This window comes from Xiphophorus couchianus, chromosome 14, assembly GCF_001444195.1.
Source record: "Xiphophorus couchianus chromosome 14, X_couchianus-1.0, whole genome shotgun sequence".
Classification (NCBI taxonomy): Eukaryota; Metazoa; Chordata; class Actinopteri; order Cyprinodontiformes; family Poeciliidae; genus Xiphophorus; species Xiphophorus couchianus.
This window is the reverse complement of record NC_040241.1, coordinates 4,200,298-4,220,673: the sequence shown is the minus strand read 5'-3', so window position 1 is coordinate 4,220,673 and position 20,376 is coordinate 4,200,298. Positions and strand designations below refer to the sequence as shown.

Below are 20,376 nucleotides of genomic sequence, written 5' to 3'. Positions count from 1 at the left end.
AAAGGGAAACATTGTTTTAACAACGATCCAACCTGATAAACCTACAAATAGGTTTCTGGACTTTAATTCAAAGTTTGGTCTCAGTTAATCAAATGTCTAATCAGTAATAAAACCTCTTTCAAAATATACAATTAACTACATAAGGCTACTTTACTTTCTCATTCTTCTTGTTTAAATATTAATTCGTTATTTTAATTTTTTCTTAAATTTTGATGAGCATTTTAAAGATGTAAATTTCAGAAATAGTGTAAAATTTTATAAATGTTTTATCCAATGATTTCATCCCCAATTCTAAGAAACAAGCGACACAAAAGATGACTAGAAATTACGTCTTATGAAGTGATAGTATAATTTACTTTAGGTAAAGTCAGTTACTTTTAGTTCAGAATAACAGTAGACAGCATTAATATCAACTGGCTAATGTTTAGCTGCTTTTCTGTTTGCTGTCAGGACAGTAGTGAGCTAAGGCCTGAGCTCCACAACACTGAAGGGCTGCTGTGGTATCAGAAAGTAAACGCCCAGAGACAAATGCTTTGGGTTGTAGAACGCAAAACGAGACGCATCCATGAACCGTCCACAGCTCAAGTCTACTTTAGTGTTCCTACAAAACTTGAACCCACTGTGGTAAAGAACGGTTATATTTGGGACATTTCAATCTCATTTGACCAAAGTACCTCCTTCCACATGTTTCCCTACATGGCAACAATTTTCTTCTGGCAAGCCTTCTTGGTAGGAGTTCATAATATTAGAAGACATAGTTGATCCATCTCTCAATAATCTCATGAGTCATTAAAAACTAAACAGTGATAAAGTATTTCTGCTTTCAATTCATTACACACATAGAGATCTTCTGATAGAGAACATTGTTTCCAATTACTGGAAAAATGCTGTCCATGATTCCTATATCTCTGGTTTTATTACAAAGTTACATTTGGATACATCAGCTGTTTGGAAGTGAGACAACTTTGTGTCAGGTTCCTAATGACTTACCATAAAATCTGCTGCACTAAACAACAATCACCAAATATATTTGTGACATATAAAAGCAAGTCAGTCAGACCAGGACAGTCTGACACAAATTCAGTTCATTTTGTTGCTCAAATAAACATTTAGTGGAACTCTGCCATGAAACCATCTACACTCACCTGCAGAGGGAAGGGTTTGGTTGTTTTTATATATGCTGGTGCTAATGCTAATATTGATATCATTATGCACTAGTGCTGTTATTGGTAACAATAAAATTAACTTTGCAGAGTTGATCTATATGTGACTGGGTGACTAGAGGCAGAGCTTGTGTGCATTCACTGCAGAGAAAAGTTCAACTCAATAAGACGACTCAGAATTCATCATGGTAGATGGCAGACAGTATTATCTGCTGCCTATTCATTATACATTACTCAGGCAGCGCTAGTCAGGCCTGGGAGCGCCAGCTGAAATGTAATTTAAAAGGGAGGATTGTGATGCAGAGGAAAAGGAAATAAGACAAACAGGGAAAAAAATAACTTTGCTGGTGAAATGGTAGAGGGTGAATTACCACCACATTTTATACAGACCGTTTTTTTTTATTATATAAAATCAGTTTTACTTTACAAAGTTATGGGTTTTTGTGCCTAGAAATGGTTTTGCTTTAAAACCCAGTGTTCTAGTTTGCATGCTGAATAATAAATCAAATTGACAGAATAATGTTAATTAGACAAAATGCTAAGACGGATCAATCTCCCACAGGACTAATGGCATTTTGTTTTGTATGAGGTGGGCTGAGAAAGAACCCTGTGTGTTTACTGCAAAAGCAAAGAGAATGTTGACAATTATCTTTAGGCTGCACAAACCCTTCTACATAATAAAAATATTCAAAAGCTGTTAGGGAACAGAAAGTGAAATAATTAGTTAATTAGTGTAACTTTGATCATACACATTTATATGCATACAGCCAGAATCGCTTTTAGAAGTACTAGTTCACTTGGTCGGCAACAAGACTTTGGTATGTTATTAATGCACCTTAAAGTAAAATAAATATCAATGGCAGGAGCCAAAATTTCCCTGCAGAAGGAAGTTTTTTAAAACATCAGAGCTCCCTGACTTGCTTCGTTTATTCTCCCTGTAACAGTATACTGCTGTTTTTAATTGAAGACCTGATCATTTACATGGGGTTTAGTAATTTTGACAGATTTATTTTTTCTGCAACCGAAAAACAAAATGTCTCCTACTTTCAAATAACTGAAAAGTATTTTAAATCAAACAAACTGTCAACTAAACAAGAGTTTAAGACAGCAGCCTAGAAAAAAAAAAAAAGTGCATAAATCAGGTGAACATGGGGCAAATAAGCACAGCCCACATCACAATATGCCATCTTGGACTTATCTTCTTTTATTAGTTTCAGATTGAGCTTTTATTATCAAGTCCATTTTTGTCCTTCTGGCTAACGGTTTTAAACTTAAATGTGAATTCTGGTCACATCTTAAAATTGATCAGGAGTATACCAACCTTGCCCTCTCCACACTTGGTGCCAGTCATGACAAGACCGGGATCAGGCAGGTCACCCTGGCCATCCTGAGTGCTGTAAACATAGGTGCCACGGCACTTAACCTCAATGCCGCCTGTCTTGATGGTTGTGTCGATGGAAACGGCGTTGGTGCCTTTGGGCTTCTTGGCAGCACTGTGGCACTGAATCTTGCCACATTTGGCATCACTAAGTAGAAAAACAAGCACAAAATATGAATTTTCAATTGTTTTCAGACACTGAGGCACAGAAAGGAGGTAAAACAGATTCCTTGGTGCAGTCAGTTGGGTCTAAACATCAAGGAATTTCTAGCTACTGTAATGGAAATTTTTAAATATGTTTGCTTAATTCCCTTTAATCATCTGTCTGTCTGTCTATATGTGTGTGTGTGTATATATCATATAGATATCAGTCAGTGTCTGGATAACATCCAGCATATCAGAGAAAACTGTACGTTTTTAAGTTGAGAGATCCACACTATAAATAATGGCTACAAATAAATTCCATGTGTTTATTAATAAAGCAATCAAAGGATTTCAGATGTTTTAGTTCAGTACACCATAGAAACTTGTAAAAAATGTTTATGCCACAAAGCAGACTGTTAATGTTTGATCTCAACAGCCCACTCCCAATAACTTCCACCAATCAGTGTTCTAGGCAGCCTTTATGTAAGCCGGGAGGCACAACCTGAAATGTTCAGAAAAAAGTCGCTCTAACGAGTCCGGCTTGTACAGTTTATAGCTACTAGAGCAGGGAAGCACACACACACTCACACCGAATCAGGAGCTCAACAGTTAGGCAGTTAGCCACACTCTCTGCACATATCATTGAATCCTTGAGCCAGACACTGAACCACACACTTGTTGGTGTGCCAGTGTGTGCATGAAAGAGAAAGAAGTGCAAACACTTCTGCATGTTAAAACAAAGAAAGTGAGGAGTTCATGACAAAGAAATGGAGGACAGAGACAAGGTCATATCTGTGCTCTGAATGATCAACAGGAAGGTCTATTGAGTGGCTCATTCCCAGTTAGTTGTTATAGACAATTTCAAAGCTAAACTTTTTACATAATGAAACTTAGCATTAGAAGCCAAGGACAGATAGTGCTGCTGTGCAGGTGTCTTAATACCAGACACATTTACATATCCTCAATTGATTCAGTGAGTCAGTAACACCTCCATCTCTTATGTGAAACTCTGTAATGGATCAGACATCAGTGGCTCATGCAGACAGCCATCAAGCACTATAATCCACTAGCTCATTAGCATTGCTAAACAGCTAATTTAGCTCTCTGTGGCCTGACTGTTCAGAATCCCTGACCGTGGGTGCACAAGTGTCTCGGTATGAACGGGAAAAAATTACAGTGAGAAATAACACTGTTTTAATAACACTTTTAAGTGGCTAAAGTGTTATTTGCTTTATGTTGAAGACCAAGTCCTGGTAAATTTTACAATTTTCGATTGACAGGTTTTCTGCTGAAAGGATATATATTTGCTTGGACAGAGTCAACAGCTTTTCATTCATAATGTGGTATTTACACAAAGAGTTAGATATTGTAGAAAAGTTACTTTGTGTTCAACCTCTAAAGTGCTGGACTATGAAATATTGACATCCTTGTGGACACCTCACAGGTAAGGGTTTACTAACACTACAGGGAATTCACACAGAAAACACTGTTGTAATGTCAACTGCTAATTGCGAATATATGATGCTAAAGACAAATCTGTCATTATTTTGTCCCTACTCATTAAAGAATTTGAGTTACAGATAATTTGTTCCCATAACTTGGAGGTTTTTCTGTATTAATGGGTTTTCATAGATAGAAAGAAAGGTATCTTTGTAACCAATATTTGAGTAAAAACAGTAATATTTTCCTTAAATATGTTATTAAACAGAGAAAAGGGTAAGACGTGCATATTTATTCTTTAAATGTAATCAGAATCTGTTTAAATTAGTACTGGCACCTTGGAGATAACCCCCCCCCAAAAAACAGAGAAGAAAAATTACCTACAGAATAATCCTGAACCACATTTCTCAACTCAGAGAAGCAAACTAGCCAAACTTTAAAGTATCTAAAGGCACCCCAGATCTGTTTTGACATTCCATACAAAGGAAAATTGGCTTAGATGATGTACGCAGCAAGTAGAACACATTAAAGCTAATGGTGTCTCATAGACGACCAGCGATTCACTGTGTCTCTGACTGTCCAACCAAGATAGAGCGGGGCTCAGAACTACACAGCAATTAGAAGAGGTTTGTCTGCTTGCTGCAGCCCTGTATCTTGCACTCTATCCTAATCATACGGGTGAAGAAGATATGAGGATATTTGAGCACCTCTGCTTCAAATAGTTCAACAGAATTTAACATAAAGTATCTTAAACTTTGAAGTGATTGTTAGCATCAGTGCAAACATACCTTTTCTGACACTTTTTGTAGTTGCCGTGTTCATCTTTCCCACAGTTCCCAAATGCATTCCCTGCTGCATTGACGTCTTCAAAGCAGGCATCATGGGCTGGTTGAGCTCCTGGAAATGAAAAGCCTTCCATCAGTAAGTCACATGAACTCAGGGGTTTGGTGTTCTGGGAAAGGCCCGAACAAGCTGATGTGCTGACTAACAAACCAAGCAGGCCATCTGTCTACCACCAGGATGACGATGCTCAGCCTGCACACTGTAAGTCTTGGCATGCACAACATCATATGACTTATATACTGAGAAGCTGAGGTGTAGTCAGTGCAGAGATGCAACAGTGTTTTCATTACCGTAACCCCAGAGCTGCAGGCACTGCTGTTCATGGGTGAGGCACATGCCGTTGTAGCAGTAGGCCTTTCCATACTGGCAGGAGGAGCCGTCAAGCAGGTAGACATTGGGAGGACAGTATGGAGAGGCCCCAGTACAGTACTCTGGGAGGTCACATGACCCTGCTGGCCCTCTGCACATGGTGCCTGCCTGCTTCAACTGGCAGAGACAGCAAGCAGAGAAAGGAGGAGGGAGGGAAGGACACAGTTTGAAGTGATACATCAGGTGAAATGAGGAGAACTGTTACTAATGAACCTGAAGGTAAAAGTTAAATATGGACCAAAACTATGTTTGATTCATACTTAGCACCATATTCTGTTTTTGGTCGAGGAATCTTGCTCAAAAGATGTGCTTTAGTCAAAGCTGGCTTCATGCTAGTAGTAAAGACTATTTATGCGATAAATTGATTTTATCAATTCATCAAATTTACAGTTTATGAAGATTTAATTTTTGGAAAATCTGGATTTTTTTTACACACTGCAGTCCTTGGGCTACTGTAGCTCAGAGAGATGTCAGTCAGTCAAGGGCTAACTTGTTTTACAGCTTGTATTTAGTTGGAGTTTGAATTCAGGTCACATCCCAGAAGTGTTAAGCTAAAAAGCAATTTTTAAAAATATTTTCCGTCATTTATAATTTCTCTTTAAGAAAAGAAGGGCAGAGAAATATAGATTATAAATGGAAATCAGATTTAGTTTGAAAAAAGTGGACTAGAAAACTGGGACTAGACTAGAAAAGTCGTAGAACCATTTTGGATAAAAATTCATACTTACGTTTTATTATATATGATCTACTTTTCCACGTTCTACCCTTACTGAAATCTGACTGTCTGATCTAGAAATTTACACAGTACAGTAATAAAAACAACCCCTTATATATAACCCGTGTGTACAAAGATATAACACTTGTCACACAACACATAGCCTGCAGAGTTACAAAGACAGTATTATTAAAAGACAGCACTCCCACAGAAAGAATGAGAGAAGACAGGGCTTTTCTTCTGCAAACTGCATTCTGTTACTGACATCTTCAATACTTTGCGTCTTCAGTCAGGTTGGAGCTCAGAGGAATTTGGCTTCAATCATCTATGTATTACAGTGAAATGCAAGGACTTCCATTTTAAAAAGGAGATGTGAGCTGAGATGAAAAGTGCCCATGTGATGTGAAGGTGATGAGCCATGCTGTGACAGAAGATCAGACATGTTATGGGTGCAGTGTGTCAATCCGCTGACATGAAGACTGACAGCAAACTAATGATACAGAGCTCCAGCTGCAGGCGAATTTCTCTCCAAACTTTGTTTTTGTATGTTTCTTACCTTACATGCATGGCAGCACACTCCGTGGGCACACTGAGCCCCCTCCCTGAGTGTACAATTATTGGCATTGCAGCAGTCGTTGGTGCATTCCTGTAAATAATCACACACACCGACATTAAACCCCCCAAAACTGAACACCTTGTATGCAGAGGTGGGGACTCGAGTCACATGACTTGGACTCGAGTCAGACTCGAGTCATTAAAATCACGACTTGAGACTTGACTTGAAAAAATGCTCAAAGACTCGGACTTGACTTTGACTTTCATGCCATTGACTTGGGACTTGACTCGACTTGAAGCTGTTTACTTGAAAAGACTTGATATTTTTTACTCAAAGTCTTAAAATTTAAAACACATTATTTATAAAGTGGCGTCATTAATTAATGTCACTCATTCCGTATCAATATGCGCAGACCGTCACTATGGTTTTCCTCTCTCCTTATGTATGTATGTGTACGTAGCTACAGCACAACCAATCAAATTAACAGGATTTGGACGTTTAAAAAAAACGCGGCAAAGCTGCAGAGCTCAGGGAACGAAATACGAAATAACCGCTTGAATATGCTTCCGCGAGTAATTTCTTTTGGCTACGTAGGTTATGAACTTTCGACTAAAAAACGAACTGCAACTTGTAAAACATGCAAGAAGAGAATATCGGATGGAGATGCCACGACGTCCAACTTTGTCCGGCATTTGAAGCTTCACAAAGATCGGTAGGTGGCACTTTTCTTTTGCTGTAAGATAGTTGACTTTAGCTAACTTCGTGTTAGCATGTGTACTCCGGGTTAAATTGGTGATTATTTACCATAAATCCGGTCCTTCAAATGCCTCCACAAATAATGTGCACCGTGTTAGCTCAGGAAGCCGGTGGATAGTGAGCGGGGCTCCGGAACAGAAAGCAGATTCTGGACCTGAACACAGGGAACAGAGTCTCTCTGTCCCATCATGATGATGAGCCGGGTCTAGTATCATCTAAGGATGGTTGGTGTATTTGAAGACATCTACGTTGGGAACTTATATTGACAATATATTGTTTTGACAGGTCAGAGAAAAGAGGAAAAAACTGCTGTTATGGTTCTTTGTATTGTGCTGTGGAAATGTCAGCATTTTTGTCTTTTTTTATTGAATATCAAGTTTAACAGAACTGGGCAATAAAGTGGTCCAATTTAAAAATGTTTTTTATACTTTGTGTTCAGCTACACATGTTCTATCATTTGAGATAAATACATATTTTAAAACGAACAAATGGTCTATTATTTGAATTTTATGTATAATTGCAAATTATAAAAAAATAAAATAAAATAAAAACGACTCGAAATGACTTGAAATTAAAGGTTCCTGACTTGAGACTTGACTCGACTTTTGCCAGTCTTTACTTGAGACTTGACTCGGACTTGAGGACAAAGACTTGAGACTTACTTGAGACTTGCAACACAGTGACTTGGTCACACCTCTGCTTGTATGTAAGCAATACAAAGCAGCAGTATATATCATGTCTGTTTTTTAATACATAAAATTATTTTCTAAAACAAATTTATGGATGGTAAAAACTTTATTCTTCATTTGTTCTGATTTTTATATAACATCTTAAGACTATCTTTAAAGCAGCCAATCAAAATGAAGTCAGGCTCAAAAGAGCTTTGTAATGAACTCATTTATTGCTGTTAAACTATTATGGCAAACCTTATTTATTTGAGCACAGAAATTTCCCATTCTTTGATTTATGATACTGGCAGTAACAGTATTTGTATTTCTATGGTTTACTGAAGAATAATTAGACATTTTTACAGTCAACATTTATAGTGTTTGACCCATTTGTTCAGAACATCAATAATTCACTCCAGTTATTAACAAATAAATCATATCTTGATTCTCAGACATTTTTCTTGTTGAGAACTGATCTCTTGACTTGTTTTTCTCCAACTGCCATTTGAGAACTGACCACACAATATCAGTGAAATCTTCTGCTTGTACTTCCGGCAGGATTTCAGTCAGTGTGGCTTTGTAGTAGAAGACTTCTAAACAGGAGTTGTTTCTGTACTGATAAAACCTTATGTTCTCCCGCTGGCTGCTTATCTTGAAAATTTTGAATCCAGAAAACACTTCTGCTGTAACATTTTGACCAGTTAGTTGCTTCCTTTCACATGAAGCCACTTTGATGCAAAGTGATAACAGCGGTGAACTTCATTGTGGAGGTACCAATTAATAAATGGATGATGCTCTGACTTTACTGAAAAGTTGTTTGATGATAAACTATTGTATTTTTGTTCCAGCACATATTATTATTACAAACTACACCTTTTAATTAATGATGCTCTTTGTAATAAATTGTCCCCTTATGCTCTGCAGTGAGAGAAGTTTAACTGACAGACCCGCCAACTAGGTCATGTCTGCATGTTTGCAGTTAACAATATTCACCCCACTGTTGCCAATTTAGTGTCTTTGTCACTGTATTTAATAACCTTTCAGCAAAAAAAATTGGTAACAAGTTTTTTAATTGTCTAGAATACTACAATCCCCTAATTATTGATATGTATCTTGGTGTCTGGGTCCAGCTAAAGTTCGTAGTCTTGCTTATAATCACACAAAGTTCATTGTTTTTATTTTTCCTGGAAGACTTGGATTCAAATGCTTCTGCATGAAGCTTTATGGTCGGAGAGGTGATGGGAAGGTATTCAACATATCAACTACAAATATTTAAATAGAAACACCAACAGATGAGAGAGCCAGTTCCACAGACTTGACAGCTGTGACTGACAAGTCCCCGTTTCAACAGATGTTGGAGGGAAAAGCACAAAAACAAAACATCCAGAGAGCTGCCTTTGTTGCCGCTCTCGTGTCAGACAGCATACACAAAAGACACCATCTCCAGTTGCCATGGTGCCCTAAGGAGAGTCACGGTTGTGCTCAAAACAAAGCTCAGAGTTGACTCAAGCAAGAAGAAGAAAAGCCAATTATACCAGCAGGAAATAAGGAGGAAAGATTATGGGCCAACGCAAAAATCACTCCTTTATTTTCTATAATTCGTTTGAGAAAGACGAGAACAGCAATGGTGGACTTGTGAAAAAAAAAGAAAAAAAAAGAAATCGGCCTAACTTTTAGTACAAATAAAACCTTTAGCTTTATGATTAAATATTTATGGTTAGAGGTACTTTGATTTACAAAACAGATTGTAACTAGTTTTCTGAAAAAACAGGAATCTTGTTTCAAGTGTGAAACTCCCTTCAGTGCATGTTGGATCATTAAACCATGTTCTGCAGCTCGTCTCATTTGCAATGCTAAGAACAGGTGGCTTGTCAGCACTGTGATCCTGACTGTCAGCTCTGCTCTGAGTGGGAGTCATAACAAACACTCATCAGCCCTGCCGCTGCTGCTGGCAGCTAACAATTTGCTTCCTCCATTTCAATTTGCAGATCTTTGCACAAACCATAGCAGGTTTACTTAACCTCTGGCTTTACCCAGCACAAACATTCATTCTGATATCAGGAAACTTTCAGCTGTGTTGCACTGCTGGGATGCTTAATGTACAAATGATTAATTACAGAGGAATTTGTGAAAGGTTTATTTTCTGAGTTGAAGAGGTTCATGTGAGGCTTAGGGAGGAGAAGTTCCTCCTGTTGCTCCAACACTTGAGCTAGCCTGTGTCCACGGGAATCACCTCATTACAGCAATAAATCCTGTCATCTCAATATAAACCTGTTATATTTTTTATTGTTTGGGCTTCAGATATGGGATTAAACAGTTTTTATGATAAGAACTGCTTTGTCCAGAGAGCTTAGAGGTTTTTTAACACCTAAAACCACAAAGAGACCATTTCACAGACCTTCAGTCAAGACCAGCTTTACAGATTACAACAAAGTCTGGGAGGTTAAAACCATGGATAGCAGATGGATAGAAGCTGTCAGTCACAAGGACTGTCAGTCCTCAGTTTATTCAGATTAGCAGCCAACACTTTTCACAAAATAAGAAGACTAACGTTCATGTACTTCATGAGCAAGATGAAATCAAATATTGCAGTATGGAGAAGGTACGAGTCTAATCATCAGTAACCATGGAGAAAATACCCACTATCATGTGTCCTAGCATATATAAAAAAAATGGCATAGCATCTAGACTTTAAGTCTGCCCTAATGAAAGCGGAATTGCTTTCACTAGAGCAACATAGTGGTAGTGATTTCTATCACTGTGTTCATGACACAGTGGTAGAAATCATGTCCCATGAATTTAGGCAAAGTCAGCGACTTCATCAAATCAACAAATATGACAGGGGTATGGTTTGGTTTCTAAGCTAACCATTTACAAATTTTGTAAATATCTGTGTATGAGCCCTAGCTAGCTGTGCTGCTTCCACGGACAAGTTAACTCAACATAAGCAAGTAGAAGCCATGGCTATACTGGTGAAAACAACCTGGGAAAACAATCACAGTTCAATACTCCTGTCCCTCACTTTCAATGTCCATCATGGTGCCTCAACATAATGAGGTGACCTAGCTGCAAAAGGTCAATATCAGAAGTCATCGCACATGGACACTAAATGCTTGGAGGAAAAAGCTACACATACAAAGGTAAAGGCGGTTCATGTGCATTCAACGTATGAAAGTTCTGTGCCTTAAATAATTCCAGCCAAGGTACTCACATCAGGCTCCCCACAATCACACTCTTCTCCTTCCTCCACAAAACCATTGCCACACTTCTTGCCTCCCACCAAATCCTTCATGTTGGGCATGTTATAGAGGCACATGCCCCCCCCCTTCTGGAAGTAGCTGTCCAGGTCCCGTTTGCTGCAGCGGCTGAAGACTCGAGGGAACGGATGTCTGGAATTTGGAATCAATAAAATCATTTAATGGTAATGAAGCAACATAAAAAACTATTTTTATGTATGGTGTTTAGATAAAAGCTATATGTAGTAAAACGAATTAAACAAGAAAATAATAAACAACAATTGTTAGCCAGAATATTTACAGTGTCTCTGTTCTAATTAAGCAAGATCAAAATCCTTCTGATAAAAATATATAAGTTAATTAAATAACAGACTTTGTGTAGCCAATTTAACAGTGGATAAATTATGAATAACTTCCTGATTTGTTTTAAGAGAAGTTATGACTAAGTTCATGTTTATGATGCAGGGCCTGGCACTCACCCAGTGGCGGCAGCCATGACGCAGCCCCCCTGTTCAGAGCTGGCCTCCACGCAGCAGCCGTCATGGTCGTGGCTCATGCCCACGTTGTGGCCAATCTCGTGGGCCATGGTAGCCGCCGCGCCAATCGGCAGGTCTGAGTGGTCCTGTGGAAGGCAGTCAGAGGTAACTATATCCAAGGTGTTACTGCAGGTACTTTGGCTCAATGCAAACACTAACTAAAGTTGTACTGATTATGTTGTGCATTATATGTTTTTAAACCTTTGCTTGAGAAAACACCAGCAATATAACTCATTGGAACATTTAGGAGATATTTGGGGGGATTTACCAATCAATTTTTTTGTCTCAATCACTTCATGATATTTTAAGAAATTTAAAATAACAGTCTTGTGGCTCTTTCAAATACAATAAAAAGGGTGAGTGTGAAGTGTGTGTGAAGATGTGCTTGTTAGAAACAGCAGATCTGGATTCCACAGGCTGCTGCTGCCCACAGGACAGATCACAGCTTATTAGAAACTAATTATGCTTGGAAAAGCTATCGATCTCTCTGACAACTTATAGACACATCCAGCTGAACGAGCTGAGCGCTGCTGCAGAGTGGATACTGACATGCTGCAAAGAGAAGGCCTGGCTGGGAAAAACCCACATAACAGAGAAGATGGAGAAAGATTTTCTGTGACTGGTTGGTTACATCCAGTCCTTTCATTTCATAAAAGATTTTATAATAAATCTATCTCATTACTGAGCAAAAGTGCACCATTCTACCCAATTTGCTTATGGTGTCAAAAATCACAAGTGGAACTTGTCCCCATGTGATTTCCAGTTTCGCATGAACCAGTGCAAAGTGTGTGAGTGACCTCTCAAACCCAAAGATTTTACTGTTTTTCATAAACAGCTTCTCCATTTTGCATTTATTTAATAAATTACAGCAAAATATAGAAACTGTGTTTTTACCTGAAGTTAGATTTAAAATTCTCAGGACTTGCTAACAACCACATCTCTTTTATCATGTTCTGATTTATGAAAGCCTTAGAACTAAAGTAAGATGTACTTTGTTTTTGACATCTGAGTCATACTTTTGACCAACATTTTTATACCTATATCTACTCCACAAACCTGTCTGGCTGCGGTAGGAAGCTATGAACTTAATCAAAGACAGGATAAAAACAAGAATAGAGTGACCAGAACAAGCAAAAAGGAATGTGGAAAATTGGACCAATAAAGATAAAATACAGTAAATTCCAAAGTGCTTTACGCTACATTCAGGCTACATTTACAGTACTGAATGAAACAAGCATCATAATCCTGCACCAGAAGAAGCCAAAGGCTGAAATTATAATTCCATTCTATTATCATTCAAACTGACTTCTCTACATAAGTTGCAGTCAATGCACCACAAAAAGCCACCGCTTGTAGCTGTGCTTTTGTTTTATCAGCTTCCATCGTCTTATGATCTTGCGACCATACAGCCACGTCATTGCAGAAGAACTTTAAAATCCATCTAGAAACCACTCCATCCATTACTACTGCTGTAAACAGAGCGCTGTGTGATGTCTACCGTCTTCTTCTGTGCACGAAGGTCGCTTTGAGGTCATACACTATTCATACAGTAGTCACATTTAATTAGCAGTAGATTTTAGAAAAAAATTTAATTGGGCATCAAGTCCTGCTGGTAAGCTGCATTGTATTCACAGGCTGTGTGGAGGCAGATGTGATGTCCTCAGTCCCATCACCACCAGCACCAGTCCAGTACCAGTATAGCACCAGTATAGAACCAGTACTAGCAGCAGAAAACTGGGCCCAGCTGCCTACACTTTGCTCATCAGAACCACAGAATGAATTCTGAATTTTTCACATCATGGAGTAGAATTTGCTCACCATAAATACAACAGGCTCTAGATCAGTTTTGACCTTTTTACTGTTGGACCTGGAACTTGAGTCTTTACTGTAATCACTTAATTGGATCTTTACTGTGAAGAAAAACCTGAAGCAAAATGTGGATAATGTGGAGCTCTGAGCTAGACCAACAGCAGCAGCAGTCAACAGAACTCCAGCTAAGACAGTAAAAATGCAACAAGAAGGAAAATGTCTTGCCACATACCACAGTGATGCCTCCTGAGTTTTCTAGGCTGCACATTCCTTCCAGTGGCGCCATCCCGATTGTTGTCCCCTTGAAAATCACGCCGCTATTACACACACACACACACACAGAGGAAAATCACATCGCGTTTTAATCTCCTGCCCTATTTGGCTGTGTATTGATTGTAAATGCAACCGCAGAAACATGTCAGGTCTGTTAAAGGGATACTTTTTTAGTATCCCTCCGCTATGAGGGATCTATACAGCTGCTGACTGTTAACAGCTTACACATCAAAGTGTGTTAAAACACCTGAAAATTCCTGATCAAATTTTTCTAATCTGTCACTTTATGATCTCAGAAAATATAAAATGATGAGACCTGAAGCTGACAGGTTTATGTGGAGTCAAATTGAACTCTCATTTCTAGTAGAGGAACAATCCTGATGATTAATCCAGGAGGCGGATTTTATTTCACCAGTCAGCTCCTCCTGAGGTGGCTGTTGTACTGAGAAATGACAGATTGGTGCTTTTAGTGGAAAAAACTTCTACAATGATAAAAACGCACCATTTCAGCTGTTTCCTGTGGCTTTTAGAATAAAACCAAGATTATTAAAAACACCTACAGTATTCCTAAAACTGTATAGATTAAATTATTTAATAGTGGTTTTCATAGTATTATCATTTTAGTTTTTGAATATAAGCCTTTTTCTGCTTTTTAGACCTTAATCATAAATGATAGTAGCTCTTACTGCCGAATTGTAAAGCCTCCCTTCCAGAATTCCACCTCCCATATGGACTTTTTTGTCATTTTTGTGAAGGAAGAGAAATGAAGGTTTTTATTGAACACTTCTGAAAATGCCTGCGGTCTGGTTGGGTGGAGAATGTTAAAAATCATAATGCAAAGCTTTAAATTGAATGTTTTCCAAGTGGCAGCAGTGGAAGCTCCATGAATCCATGGATGGAATCCAGTAAAGTAGTGTCTGTGTCTCAGTAGCAGGAGGTAGCAGGCACAGGCAGCTGTCACAGACTCTGTCCTTTTTGGAACTTTACATTACAGTTCTTCCTCTCTGGTGTGTTTATGCAGCCTGTAAAAACTCCAGCCTGTCAGCGTGGAGGGAAAGATGCAGCACTCAGCAAGTGATCCTTCTTTCTCATGTCAGCTCCTGTCTTTAAGACAGACATCATCATCATCTAAGATAATGTCTCACTCTGCCACTGTCCCTCCCTTATTGTCCTTTACAACAATTTGAGATGCAGCAGCAAATCCTCACACATTCATATCTACATACTGTATATAAAATACAAAATGAGTAAGAACAAAAAGCAGGTTTTCAAATTGTGAAGTCATTTTGTTAGACAATAAGCTATTCAAACAAAACTGGCACCAGTGACCTCCGACCCATAGAACCATGTCAGACATTGTTTTCCTGAGAATGATTTATTTGGAGGAGCTTATTATGTTTTCTTTCTATATTGCTTAGGTGCATTTTTCTAATCAAATTAAAACTCTCATAACTCAGTTAAACCTCATTCCTCCTAACAAACTGCAACATGTTTAGGTCCCACAATAACTGCTTCCATACAATTATTTGCTCTTTTATATCATTTATTCTTATATATTATACATCTTATGTCAGTCAAAATCAACTACACTAATTAATGTTGAATAGTCATTCCCTTTAAAACTAAAAGTCCTCACTTCATTAAATTGACTGATTTTGACATCTGTCAATTGATGTATTTACTCATACATTACAGTCCTACCTTCATCATTACAGTATTTTAGTTGATATGATAAAGCTTCATTTTAGGAACAGAATTTACAATACTATGACCAAAAAATAAGAGTTTTGTAATAGGTGCCGCTGCTGACTCAACAGGTGACGCACCAACATGAACTTTTTCTGTATTTCAGCCTTTGACAGTTTAGAAGCAGTCAACTCAGACTAAGGAACAACTTGTCTTGTAGCTAACAGCGCTTGGCAAAAACATCATATGAATACAACCCACATAGGTCAGTGTCTCACACTGGCACTAACGGGGAGAATATGTTTAATCTCCCAGCAAGTTATTTAACCCCAACAGCTTCTCACTGTTGAAGAGCAATCCAAGGAGGATGCATCCTGCAGCTGTAGAAAGAAATCTCACCCTGCGGGGTCAACACTGCCGAGAATGCTGAAGCTGGGTGAGGAGGTGTGGATTTCTAAAACCTGGAAAGATAGTTTGTGGATGTGTATTTCCATGTATACAGCCAAGTCGGTTCTAAAAAAGGCTGCTTATAGATCATAATGATTGGACGATGGAGAAATAAACAATGGAGTCTAACGAGTTATGCTTTAAAAATTAACCAGTGCTCACAAGCAGAAACAGTCGCAGTGGGCCCAGCCGTACATGAAGATTAATTTTCTAACAGACTTGTTCACTGATGACTACTGTGCAACCCTGGATGGTCCAGATTGGTGGTGGATGGCCACCACGTCCCAACACGGCTGTGACGTCAGCAAGGAGGTGGTGGAGTCATTTTTTGGGCCGAAATCATGGGGAGAGAGCTGGTCGGCCCCCTCAGAGTCCCCAAAGGTGTGAAAATGACCTCAGCAAAGTATATAGACTTTCTGACCGATTACTTTCTTTCATAGTTCAAAACGAAGAGCCATACCTTCCATAGCAAAATCATCTTCATAGATGACAATGCACCATCTCATGCTGCAAGCAATACCACTGTGGCTGCTATGGGCATAAAAGGGGAGAAACTCATGGTGTGGTCACCATCCTCCTCTGACCTCAACCCTATTGAGAACCTTTGGAGTTTCCTCAAGCAGAAGATCTGAGGGTGGAATGCAGTTCATATCAAAACAGCAGCTCTGGGAAGATATTCTGACATCCTGCAAAGAAATTCAAGCAGAAACTATCCACAAACTCACAAGTTCAATGGATGCAAGAATTGTGCAGGTGATATCAAAGAAGGGGTACTATGTTGTAACTTGGTCTATTAAGATGTTTTTGATTTAAATAGCTTTTGATTTTAGTACATGTGAACACTTAATGCTGCACATTCAAGGAATGACCGTTTACAGTTCTTTTATAATCCATAAAATGTTTAGAAAATCTGCTGTACATAATAATTTGGAACAGTGCATTTTGAGTTTTTTATTTTTGAAAAAAATACTGTTCTCATGGGGAGCTTTGTTCAGTAAAATTTGATTTATACTGTAATAGTTCATGACTTGAAAATTATACAGACCATCATTTGCATTGACCATTTAAGAAAATCTGAGAAAATATCACTTGCATAATAATTTGAAACACGGTGTATGTATCAAAAAACAAACTTAGTTGACCAGAATATCCTGAATAAGTATGTTCTCCCATCAGTAGATAATTATTTGTGCCATGATTTGTGGCTGTAGAGGTTTGGACCCAAAAGCAGAGAGATAGAAAAAAGTTTGAGTTATTTTCATGTTTTCTTAATATTTGCTGTTTTGAATTTGTTTTGCTGTAGTATTTTGAAGTTATTCACATTTGCTGTTATATTTATTTTGGGTTTATTTTTAGTTTGCTGTATTGCACGTTTTTCTGACTTTTTGTGTTTTGCCTTTGAGGGTGGCGTTACCAAGCACGGCCCGCTGGAGATGCTCACGTTGGCTGGCACAAGTGTTCCCTATTAGTTGAACAGCGTACCATCAAGGTAATCGGAGGAATGAAAAGGGTAGCTCTCATTTTAACCAGGTGGCATTGCTGTCGTATTCTGCTTCATGTTTACTTAGATCAATACTAACACTTGGGTGCCACATGGAAGCAGCAACTGAGTATGATAATTTAACAAAAATAGCCAGAGAGTACAAAAGTCCAGGCAGCTCAGGTGAGCACTGTAGCTAGAAATTCAGACACTGGTAGCACTGGAAAACTTAACAAGACACGACGTAAGACAGCTAAGATAAGAATCCGAAGGGGAAACACAGATACAGTTGGGATTAAATACACAAGAGGAAATCAGGGAACAAGAGACACAGCTGGGAGCAATCAGGGCATACAAGAAACTATATTAACACACAGCAAAACCAAATTCTCACAGTTTGCTCATGAAATGAAATAGTTATTAAAAGTAGAGCTAAATTGGAAGATTGAGCTTTGCAGTCGAAACCTTTAAATAACTGACATAATTAGTTTATCTGTGAGTAGAGAAAATCAAATCATTTTCATTTCAATTTGGAGCAAATTAACATTAGATTTGCTAGAGTGAGATTAGATTCTGTGTGCATCACTCCTTGTGTCTTACTCCTTAAATCAACTTCAGTAACAGTGTGTGTTTGTATATTTTTAGCAAGGGCTCCATCATGTCCTCCCTCGTTTCAAGGCTGCTGAAGCTGAGGAGTAACTTTGTGTTTCTTACGTCAGCAGCTGGGCGTTGTCGTGCTTTTTACGAGACTTCAGCTTTTGCCTCCACTGGAGGAAAGACCAGAGGGTGGCGTTTGGTTCTTCTGAGATGATACACTGATCTCTGTCAGTCCAAACCTCCAGGCCAATGAGAGGCACACGGATGTTTAGAGCCCTGTAGAACTAAACAGACACACAAAACCACCAGTAAGTATCCAACAGTACACACACACACACAGCCACACACACACACACACACACACACCTGCATGTCTTTCTATCTTCACAAGGACTTTGCATTGACTTCCATTTATTTCTTATGCATTTCTATAGCTTAACCATGGCCTTCACCATAATCCTAAGCGTTACCACTACAAACCTAGCCTAAACTCAATTCACACCCCAATCCTAAACATAACCCATAAAACAGCACTTCTTTTATTGAGCCCTGGGCTTTGGGCCCCATAAAAAGAAGTGGGTCCTCACAATGTAGCATTTACTGAAAAATCTGCCTTACAAGTTGATAAATGCTAAAACACACATACACACACATGTTCAATTCACAGTCTTCCCTTAAGCTCTTATAAGAGAGTCTGGTCACGCAAGACTTTCTCCTTGATCTCCTCCAGAATGCTGTTGAGGGACACGACTGATTAAATCCCAATGAGACTTCATGGAAGAGTAAATATTTGTTTTAACTTCTCAATTACCGATTGTGCACATGGACTATAACAGATAACAGGTAAAGTATGGTACAGTGGCAATGTGTGGTGTTAAGAAATGGAGGAGACTATTCTATTAGCTTATCAAATCCTCTGCAGAGAGTGGCAGACAGCTGCACATTATCCCAGCAAACTTACCTTATCCACATAATTGGCAATTTCCATTATCCTTGCCTTGGTCTTTTCATAGTTCCTGTCCTGTCGTTTGAACTGCAATAGTGAGAATAGATAGTATTAGTGTTATGACTCAAAGAGACTCCACTCTGTTCTTTACACAAACTAATGTCTTGTAAAATCACAACCCAAACCCTCAATGACAACCTAAGACTTAATCTTTGTTATTTAACTGTTGAAGTCAAAGAAATATGTTTCACTAACCCTAATCCAAAACCCTCCAAAAGTGAGACTGAGAAGAGGAACACCTTTTTTATGGGACATTGTAGAAAGACATAAAACTAATTCTTTGTATTTGTGTTTCTGATCCTTTTTTAAAGTGTTTCACATGCATTTTATAAAACACCAAATCTGCCAGGCTTAAGAAAAAGTTTAGTCACCTATAAACAGTCTGAGTTCCCAGAGTCAGAACATAATCAGCTGAATAAATCAGAATAAATAATCAGTCTGAGCATCTCAAGCATTCAGCATGATGCGGTGAGTGAATTCTCACAGGTGCAGGTTTGTAGGGAATCATAAGATTAAGTTTGTTTTTATTTAATCACTGCTTTATTTCTGTAATGATGTTGCCTATGTGTGACATATAATGCATCACTGAGTAGTTTACACCACAAAATTTTTCAGTATGTCAAAATAAAATACGGAGTAGTCAGGTTTAATTTAAAATAATAATAATAAAAAAGCTACAGTTTTAGATGTTAGTAAAGTGATGCTGGAACTTTAAGCAACATATTTTCTCTGATATTCATGAATAACAGGCAACAGTGTAGTTCAGACTTTTTCAGTTGTCAAATAACAAAAAGGAATCTCTACAGAAATTATCTTGATGAGGTGTAACCTGTCATGAAGGTCATCTTATTGATCTTGTTTTGTTTGAAAATACCTCTAAGCCAGGCTAAATTATTATCGTCTATCCTAATACTTTGTTGTCTTATTGTATTTGTGTGTTTTACAAGTATTAAACATATACTTGCTCTCTCAAATGCCAGTCTACAGAACAGTCTTATAAATAAATGTAAACATGCAACACTATGATGTAATCTAACTTCAGCAGATGCATAAATACTAGATTGCCCCTTAGAAAGCTGCTCATTCTTTGATGTATTATGTTTCTGAGTTTTTCTTTAGTGAAAAAAAAACCATTTGACGTAGTCTTTTATGATTTATGGTTTATTTGGAAACACTTTATTTGAAGGGGTGTGCATAAGACTGACATGACACTGTCATAAACATGACATAACACCTGTTATAAATATGAAGGAGTGTTCATGAATGCTTATGAC

At 38.2% G+C, this 20,376-nt stretch overlaps 1 protein-coding gene across 1 annotated transcript in view; it reads right to left on the bottom strand.

Moving 5' to 3' along the window:
• Positions 1 to 20,376, bottom strand: part of adam19a (ADAM metallopeptidase domain 19a) — a 163,365-nt gene that overhangs the window by 13,640 nt on the left and 129,349 nt on the right. Inside the window, exons 8-16 of the mRNA XM_028038532.1 lie at positions 19,058 to 19,129; positions 18,214 to 18,380; positions 13,846 to 13,930; positions 11,748 to 11,890; positions 11,244 to 11,421; positions 6,609 to 6,698; positions 5,259 to 5,454; positions 4,914 to 5,022; positions 2,485 to 2,689 (exon numbers count right to left, since the gene is read on the bottom strand). Coding sequence (XP_027894333.1) covers positions 2,485 to 2,689; positions 4,914 to 5,022; positions 5,259 to 5,454; positions 6,609 to 6,698; positions 11,244 to 11,421; positions 11,748 to 11,890; positions 13,846 to 13,930; positions 18,214 to 18,380; positions 19,058 to 19,129 — 1,245 coding nt within the window. The remainder of the gene's footprint in view (positions 1 to 2,484; positions 2,690 to 4,913; positions 5,023 to 5,258; positions 5,455 to 6,608; positions 6,699 to 11,243; positions 11,422 to 11,747; positions 11,891 to 13,845; positions 13,931 to 18,213; positions 18,381 to 19,057; positions 19,130 to 20,376) is intronic.